At 34.2% G+C, this 9,444-nt stretch overlaps 2 protein-coding genes across 2 annotated transcripts in view; both read left to right on the top strand.

Annotated features, from left to right (window-relative positions):
- Positions 1 to 1,987, top strand: part of LOC107003610 (GDSL esterase/lipase At1g29670-like) — a 9,628-nt gene extending 7,641 nt beyond the window's left edge. The window contains exon 4 of the mRNA XM_015201936.2: positions 1,572 to 1,987. Within this exon, the coding sequence (XP_015057422.1) occupies positions 1,572 to 1,804 (233 nt within the window). The 3' untranslated portion in view covers positions 1,805 to 1,987. The remainder of the gene's footprint in view (positions 1 to 1,571) is intronic.
- Positions 1,988 to 4,632: 2,645 nt separating this feature from the next.
- On the top strand, positions 4,633 to 7,504 carry LOC107005025 (G-type lectin S-receptor-like serine/threonine-protein kinase At1g34300). The gene has a single exon (XM_015203482.2). It carries the CDS (start codon positions 4,798 to 4,800, stop codon positions 7,309 to 7,311), a length of 2,514 nt encoding a protein of 837 aa, XP_015058968.1. The 5' UTR covers positions 4,633 to 4,797; the 3' UTR covers positions 7,312 to 7,504.
- The last annotated feature ends 1,940 nt before the right edge of the window (positions 7,505 to 9,444 follow it).

The raw sequence follows: 9,444 nt of genomic DNA on the forward strand, positions 1-9,444 counted from the left end.
AGTGAACAATAATCAGATGAACTTGCATACTAAGAAGACTCAGAGTCAGAACTCACTTGGTAGAAGGATGGGATTAGTTTGTGATCACTGTGGTTACAAAGGTCATACCAGAGAAAGTTGTTACAGAATTGTAGGTTTTCCACCAGATTTTAAGAGCAAGAGGAAGGGTTCTGGATCTATGAATGAAGCATATGCAAATAATTTTACTTCTGAGTCATCTGTTTCTGGATCTGGATCAGCATCAAGCTTCTATTTTCCAGGAGGCTATTTCACAAAGGAACAATATGAGCAAGTCATTAAGATGTTATCTCCTACTACACCTACCAAAAACTGCAATAACCTTTGTTGTTTAACATGTTCAGCATGTGAACTAGATTCAACACAATCACAAGATGGAGAGGGTACCATTACATCCATCTCATCCCATAGATCTCTCATTTTGGAATAATAGGCTGTTACAGAATCAGTGCCTTGTGACAAAATACTAATCTGTTTCCATAGGTGAAAAATCCTTGTCAAATTGGATTTATGAAACCTTTCCTTGAAGTCGTTCTAGATCTTCTTTGAACTAGAAGCATATACTATGCTAGTCATCAACTCTGGTGCAACTGCTGCACTTATCCAAGATAACACAACTGCATCACATCTTTCCCATCTAACTGCCAGATCTCCCTTGTGCGAGCTTTTAACACATGTGCCATCAACAAATCCAAGTTTATTTTTGACTAGTAGTGCTAATCGCATAGATCTGCTCCACACACCATAGTTCTCTGGTCCTGTGAGCTTCATTGGAATCAAGGCAACACCAGGTATGTCTGATGCTTGAAGATGAAGTGGATGGTTGTGATTCGACTGGGGATTGTCTTCTACCTCTGTACTCTGTGATTCCACCATTGTTGCAGTTTCAACAATTACCAAAATTACAGATTCAAAACCTTCAGAAATCCTTTGATCGATGCTCTGATACCATATTAAGTTTGTGAACTCACACACACACAGAAACACAGAGGAACAGAAGAAGAAGAAGAAGAAAGAAAGAAGAAACGTAGAGATAGTTTTGCAGGGAGAATGTGGAAGTAATCTGTCTTCCTTTTTCTTATTGATTCATCTTGTTTACATCTATGTTGTATTATCTATATATATAGAGAATCAAAACTAACTACAAACTAACTCTTCAACTAACTATAACTAACACTAACAGAAAAATGGAAAGCATAACAGAAAAATGGAAAATGTGTGACAACCATGTGATTCTAACTAACACATGTGACTCCAACTAATATTTGAACTAACCAACCATAAAACTACACATCATCATATCTATATTTCAATAGTATCATAACAACAATTTCGGTCAAAGTTCGAATATATTTTAGACTTTTTCCCCCTTTTTTAATGATACATTTTTTTTGTTTAGCTACAAAATTGATCTGTCGCTAGTGAATGAAAAGATGAATCTATCAACTATTGCTAGGTTAGACTAGTCCTATATTTTCTTAGCATGCACGACTATGTTATACTCGTTTTTTTTTCAATTTACGTGTCTTAATTTTCTTGAAATATAAACACAGGTATTGATAATGTGAGAGATCCTTGTTGTGAAATACTAACAATAAAGGAAGGTGGGAATTCAACTTTGTGCAAAAATGGAGGACAAGCTTGTTCAAATAGGAACAAATTTGTGTGGTTTGATGGGTTGCATCCCACAGAAGCTGTGAATATTGTGCTTGCTAATAAGGCCTTTAATTCTGAGATTGATAGTGAAGTTCATCCAACAAATGTTAAAAAACTCATAGAAGGGTAATATGGATTTTACAATTAAAATAGTTGCAATACGTAACAACTTTTTGAAGCCTAGGATGAGATTTTAGAAGATAATATTTTTAGTTTAATTATATGCCACATTTCACAAGAGATCTTCTCTATGTTAATAAATATGTAGGAGATCAATAGAATAAAATACAAGAATCATTTTCTTCTTTTGTAATTGGTTATTTTATATTTATTTAATGGACTGGTAATTATGCTTGTAGTTATTGTTTATTCTCACCAAAAAAAAAAAAAAGAGAAGAAGGTATAGTTGAATTTGTATGGGAGGTTTAAAGGACAGATAGATTGAAACGAGTAATGAAAAATAATTAGAGTCTAATTAATTTGATTCCAGTAATATTCTCGATGTAAATCATTCCAATTGATTGGATCAGTGGCGTAGCTATCCTTATTTTAGGGTGTTCAATTGGACACCCTTCATCAGAAAATTATATTGTATATATAAGTAAAATAATAAACAAAGTAATTAAACAACATATTCTAGACTCTCTTGGCACAACAATATGATTAAGCCTAGTGCCTAGTGATTTCAGTCGCTTTGAAAAAGAAAAGACACTAAACTTAAAATGTTTATATGTTCGAATCTCACTAACAATTCCTTTTCGAGGAAGAAAATATTGAAATTACAATATAGTAACGAGAAAGTAAAATTTGATGTTATCTAACATGAAGATTGAACCCCTCTAAGATGATATCCTTACATGTTTTTCTTAATAAATGTTTATTGTCTCACAAATTTAATTATATGCTAGATGAAATTTTCCCATCCATTTAATTAAAGTAATTAAATTCCAGAAATGTACTCATGTGGTCATCAAGGAGCAAGACTTGTATTTTTAGTAGGGAGGGAAGAGCCAAACTTGGTGTTTAGATTTGACATTGTCTTTGTTTGAACAAATCAGTCACTTGACTTTCTCATTTACTCCCATTTTCATGAGGTTTTACTTTTCAAACTTTGATATAAAAAGAGAATGATTTAACATAATGCTTTGAATTTGAATATGGGACAAATCTTTTTACTTGATATGTTATTGAAATAGTTATGTGAGATGAATTCGTTTTTATAAAATAAATTTATTGATATTTGAGATATGGTTATCATTATTAAAAGAGTTTAACATTTACTTGAGAAAATAGTATTTTAACATATATTATGATTAAAGTTTCATATACTATGATTTGATAAGAACTTGAATGTCTTATACTATTTTGAAGTGTTTCTACTTATTACAACTAAACTATAAATAGAAGTAGACCTTGATAAGTCCCGTAGCTAACAATGGGTTCGTTAGACCTAGTGCACCTTGTAGTTACAGATTACCGATAAAGTCCTGGCTAGAGGTAGAATAACTAGCATATTGTTACTGATATCTCTCGAGTAGGGATCTACTGATATGAATATTTAACTCCTTTATGAGGTGTTCACTGTTGTTTGTTACTTCATAAAGAAAAGGCCACACTGATTACATGATTTATCCTTGAAAACCTCTCAGATATAAAATTATAAAATTATTTTTCTAAGTCTATTACTAAGTGATCACACTGATTTTGCTTATATGAGGCAAATGAGATTGAATATTGTTACCGTTTTGAAAAAGGCGTTGATTCTATCAATTTGACTATTATACTAGCATGTTTTCTGACTTGTCCCTCATTAAAATGGTTGTTGTTAAGTGTTATTACTCACTGAGCTAGCGTCTCACTCATCGCTTTATTTTACAGTGAATGTAGTTGACATGGGTAATGTTTTCTTTAAGGGAAAAGGGTCAAAATAACCTTGAACTATAGGAAAAGGTCTAAAAATACTCTTCATCCATCTTTAGGGGCATTTTTAGACCAAAACATGGATGAAGGGTAAGCGTAGTGTTGATCCTTTTCCGTTTCTTTAAGTAGAGCTTACGAGTTGATAATTCCTGGTGAGACCGCACTTGTTTGCGTGGACATCAAGCTTATTAGTGGTTATAAACACTTCTTGGAATTCTTAGAGTTGTTCCATAGTTATTCCTTTTATTAAAAGTTATGAATATTCTTTCGTATTGTCAATTTGTGTCTAGTATGAAACTTCTTATGTTTTGGAGTTGAAATTAGTATTTTACTCTTCAAATAGTCTATTGATGAATAACGGGTGAATTGTTGATGAGATTAATTGGTTGCGTTATTGATTTATGATACATGTAATTTTAGCATAGGCCAATAAACAGAAGAAACATTGCCCGATTTTTTATAAGACTTGCTTTGGAATTCTCCTCCCTAGCGCCAATCATGATCTTTACTTGGATCGTGACATTAGTATCACCAGTGTCACAGTGCTTTCTTGGTCACGATCAGCTAAGGCTAAAGTTCAATTAAAGAACCTTTTCACGTGGTAAAACCTCCTCAGGAAATATAAAATTTTCATGAGGCTGATCTTGAGCCGTGACACCCTATCACCCTCGTAAAATTCGCCCCTAGTTGCAAATGGAAGTACAAAACAGGTGGCAACGCAAGAAAGAAGGAGAAAAGGGAAGATTACCAGCTTACCCTTTTGAATATCCACAAGGTAAATTGACAAGAATATCCTTTGAATGTTCAAAGAAAGCAAGGTAAAATGACAGAAATACCCTCGAAGAATGTCGGAAGAAAACTTTCCTGACCAAGTATATTATATATATATAAAAGAGTAAAGTAAAATATAGGAGTAGTGTTTATTTATATCGAAATATTTTATTCTAGAATTAATAAATCACAACACGTCACTTATTATTTTGATATTTTTCATTTTCAATTAAAATAAACACCAATTCTTCCAAAAAAAGTATTACAAAAATGAAAATTCAACTCAAAAAGAAGGCCAAAGTCGAAATGTAAAGTCAAAGTCGACTCTTCTTCTTCCCACCTTCCCCTGTTTTCTCCACCTCCACAACAATGGCACACAACTCATAAATCCACACCAAATTCCTCATTCTTTTTCACCCATTTCCTCAAAAAATGGAACTACTATTCATGCTCTTCACCATTCTTATCATCACCATTGAAGCTGTAGATATTCTTCCTAATTCTACCCTTTCAGCTTCCAACCCAAACTCCAAATGGTCATCTCCAAACAACACTTTCTCTTTTTCCTTCCTACAGCTCGACCCCACTAACCAAAGTTCCTATTTTGCTGCTATTTCTTACAACAATATACCCATATGGAAAGCCGGCGCCGATACCGTTAACGGTGGAGCAGTTGATATCTCAGGTGAACTACGGTTCCTCTCTAACGGTGACCTTCAGCTCATAAGTGGGTCTTCTGGTTCTGTTGTTTGGAGTTCAGGAACTGTAAATCGTGGGGTTTCTACAGCTACTCTTGATGATAATGGAAATTTTCGTCTCAAAAACGGTACGGTATCGAACATTTGGTCTACTTTTGATAACCCAACTGATACTATTGTTCCTGGACAGAATTTCACTAATAATCATGTTTTGAGATCTGGGTTGTATTCTTTTAGCCTTATGAATAATGGGAACTTGTCACTTTTGTGGAATGGTTCTATAGTGTATTATAATTCTGGGTTGAATTCTTCTGTAAATGTTAACCTGTCTTCTCCAAGTTTGGGAATGCAGCCTATTGGGATTCTTTCACTTTCTGATCCTAGTCTTTCGAACCCTTTGAATGTTGTTTATAGTAGTGATTATGCTGATGAAGGGAACATTCTAAGGTTTTTCAAGCTGGATGATGATGGAAATCTTAGGATTTATAGTTCTACACAGGGTAGTGGGACTCAAAATGTGAGATGGGCTGCTTTAACTGATCAGTGTCAGGTTTTTGGTTATTGTGGGAATTTTGGGGTTTGTAGTTATAATGAAACTGATCCGACTTGTGGATGTCCTTCGCAGAATTTTGAGCTTACTGATCCGAATGATAGTCGAAAAGGGTGTAGGAGGATAGTTGAACTTAGTAATTGTCCTTCCAATGCAACTATGTTGCAATTGGATAATGCTAAGTTCTTGACTTATCCTCCGGAATTATCTGAGCAGATTTTTTCTGCTGGTATTTCAGCATGTAGGTTTAACTGTCTTGTTAATGGTGCTTGTGTTGCTTCGACTTCTTTAGCAGATGGCACGGGGATGTGTTATATTAAACAGCCAAACTTTGTTAGTGGCTATCAGGCGCCGACCCTTCCTAGTACTTCATTTCTTAAGATATGTGGGCCTGCAATGCCTAATCCTACTGCAGATTCAGAACCTGTTCAGGAGAAGAATGGAGGGAGGGTTCCTGGCTGGGTTGTTGCAGTTGTGGTTGTGGCTAGTGTCTTGGGTTTGATCCTGTTGGAGGGTGGTTTGTGGTGTTGGTGCTTTAGGAACAGTTCTAAATTTGCATCATTGTCATCTCAATATGCACTTCTTGAATATGCGTCTGGTGCCCCTGTGCAGTTCACATTCAATCAGCTTCAGCGGGCAACCAAGGGGTTTAAGGAGAAGCTTGGTGCAGGAGGATTTGGGGCTGTTTATCGGGCTGTTCTGGCTAATAGGTCTGTTGCTGCAGTGAAGCAGCTGGAAGGAATTGAGCAAGGAGAGAAGCAGTTCAGAATGGAGGTTGCTACTATTAGTAGCACACACCATTTGAATTTGGTGAGATTAATTGGGTTTTGTTCTGAAGGGCGCCACAGGCTACTGGTCTATGAGTTCATGAAAAATGGTTCTCTTGATAAGTTCCTCTTTTCAGAAGATCATTCGTCGGGAAGGCTTTTGAACTGGGAGCAACGGTTTAATATTGCTTTGGGTACGGCAAGAGGTATCACATACCTTCACGAGGAATGCCGAGATTGTATAGTTCATTGTGACATAAAGCCTGAGAACATATTGTTGGATGAGAACTACATTGCCAAAGTATCAGATTTTGGCCTCGCCAAGCTCATTAACCCAAAAGACCACAGACATAGAACCTTGACAAGTCATGTGAGGGGTACTAGAGGATACTTGGCTCCTGAGTGGCTGGCCAATCTTCCTATAACTTCCAAATCTGATGTGTACAGTTATGGTATGGTATTACTGGAAATAGTGAGTGGAAAAAGGAACTTCGAAGTCTCTGAAGAGACTAACCAGAAGAAGTGCTCTTTGTGGGCATATGAAGAATTTGAAAGGGGTAATATGGAGGCCATCATGGACAAAAAACTTTCCAATCAGGAGATGGATATGGAACAAGTCATACGAGCAATTCAGGTGAGCTTTTGGTGCATCCAAGAGCAACCATCTCAAAGGCCAACGATGGGCAAGGTGGTTCAGATGTTAGAAGGCGTTTTTGAGATTGATCGGCCACCAGCACCCAAGGCTACTGAAGGGTCCTTTGCTGGTACCAGCTTAAACGCCAGTAGCACAAGCGGTCTCTCCACCTTTGCAGCCTCGGCCCCAGCTCCCTCTTCATCATCATCATTCCAAACTGCAGGATTCCAGTCTTCAGCTTCTGCAGTGAATGTCGATAGGCAATCGTCATCACTTCTACACTCCGAAATTAAGTGAGTGTAAACCATACTCTTTAGATTCCCTACAAGAACTGATGGGAGTTTTAGTATCTCAAAGATCATAGTTTGACTTGTGTCTTACAATTCATATTGTATAATAGATAGGGTTTGCATATATATTGATATGTTGTGACTCGATAATATTTAGAAAATACTACTCGCTTATTTTCTATATCCTGTTATTCATTCGACGACTCTGTCCTGTCCTGTCTCTGGTGCTTGTCCCATTTCTTTTGATACATGAAGCTAGGGGTGTGCATCCGTTGGTTTAGTTTGATTTTATGTATTATCGGTTTAGTTTTCGGTTGTCAGGATGATTTGATTAGGGGGTGGTTGATGCGAATAATCTAACATGACTATAATATCATTTTCTACAAAACATTACTATAATATCATTTGCTTGTAGAATTGTAATGTCAACTTAGGGCCACCACTAATTGATTATAATCAGTAGCTTAGTGATATTTTAGAGGCAGTGGTCCCAGTCCTAACATTAAACTAGCTCATATTTTGGTTGGCTTTCATTTTCAATAATTGCTTGTGATGATTTTTGCTTAAATGGGGACTTAGGTGTCATTTGATTTGCATATTAAATTACCTTAGGATTGTATTATTGGAATTATAATTCCTACATTAATTTATGACATTTGAGAGATGAGATAAAATAATATAAGTGTTCAATAAGTATCGTCTTAATTTAGGGAGTAAATGTCTCAAAAGGTCGCTCACTCAACTATGTGAAATTATTTGAAAAGGTCACTCAACTTGATTTTGTATCAATAAAGTCACTAAACTTACAAAATTTCTTTTATAAAGTCATTCAAGTTAAATTATTTTTCTAGAAAATCATTATAACCAAAAGATAAAAGAGATAATTATGTAAATAACCCTACAAGTTTAGTTTTGTAATATTTACTTTCATCTTAGTTTATAATAGGAAAAATGCACAAGTACCCTCTCAACCTATGTCCGAAATCCCGGAGACACACTTATACTATACTAAAGTCCTATTACCCCTGAACTTATTTTATAAGTAATTTTCTACCCCTTTTCGGCCTACGTGGCACTAGCTTGAAAAAAAAGTCAACCAGCGTTGAGCCCACAAGATAGTGCCACGTAGGCTGAAAAAGGGTAGAAAATTATTAATAAAATAAGTTAGGGGGTAATAGGACCTTAGTATAATATTATACTTTCTTCTCTTTTTTTATTAATAATTATTTTCTTAACTCAATTATTATGAATATAAAAATAAGGATTTGACTCCCCTTCATTACTTTTTTTTCTAGTCAAATACACATCTAGATAAGAAACATATGACTTAACCGTAATTATGTGAATAAGCTTTGAACAAATAATTTCTAAACTTTGATAAGAAAAGATATTCCCTACTAATCTTAGAATCCATTGATTTCAACTTATGTTTTATATTCAAATATCAATCTTTTCGTCAATTTATTTTTGAAATATTATATGGAGAAATAAAAAATAAAAGAAAGAATCATCATCATTATTATCGATAAAATCGTATAATAAGAATGGAAGATAAAAAATGCATTAGAATTACAAAGGTAAAACTATTTACCAAAACATTCCTTTTTAATCTTCTTTTATAAAATAATAATAAAGAAACTATTAATTTAAAGGGAAAATATTTTGTAAGACTACTGTTTATAGGCTAATCAAAAAACGTTGATAAGTTTCCGTTGAACAATTTTAATATTTAAATTAAAAACATCAAAAATAAAATTAATGATATTAATATACCCCTATTAATTAACTTAAGACCATTATTATAAATAAATAAATAAGATATAAACATAATATTATAAACTATAATGAAAATAAATATTTAAAAAACTAAACTTGAAGGATGATTTGTGCAATTATCTCTTTTATCTTTTGGTTATGATGATTTTGTAGAAAAATTAGTTCAACTTGAGTGACTTTATAAAAGATACTGTATAAGTTGAACGACTTTATTGATACAAAATTAAGTTTAGTGATTTTCTCAAATAATTTAACATAATTGAGTGACATTTTGAAATATTTACTCTTAATTGAGGTGTTCAAGTGAAATATGCAAACAACTTTAAGGGGCTCCGTATGACTTAAGTCTATATATATATATATA

The sequence above is a fragment of the Solanum pennellii genome, chromosome 11, assembly GCF_001406875.1.
Source record: "Solanum pennellii chromosome 11, SPENNV200".
Classification (NCBI taxonomy): Eukaryota; Viridiplantae; Streptophyta; class Magnoliopsida; order Solanales; family Solanaceae; genus Solanum; species Solanum pennellii.

Excerpts from the sequence above, each read along its gene's own strand:
- LOC107005025 (XM_015203482.2), top strand. The coding sequence starts at position 4,798 with ATGGAACTACTATTCATGCTCTTCACCATTCTTATCATCACCATTGAA.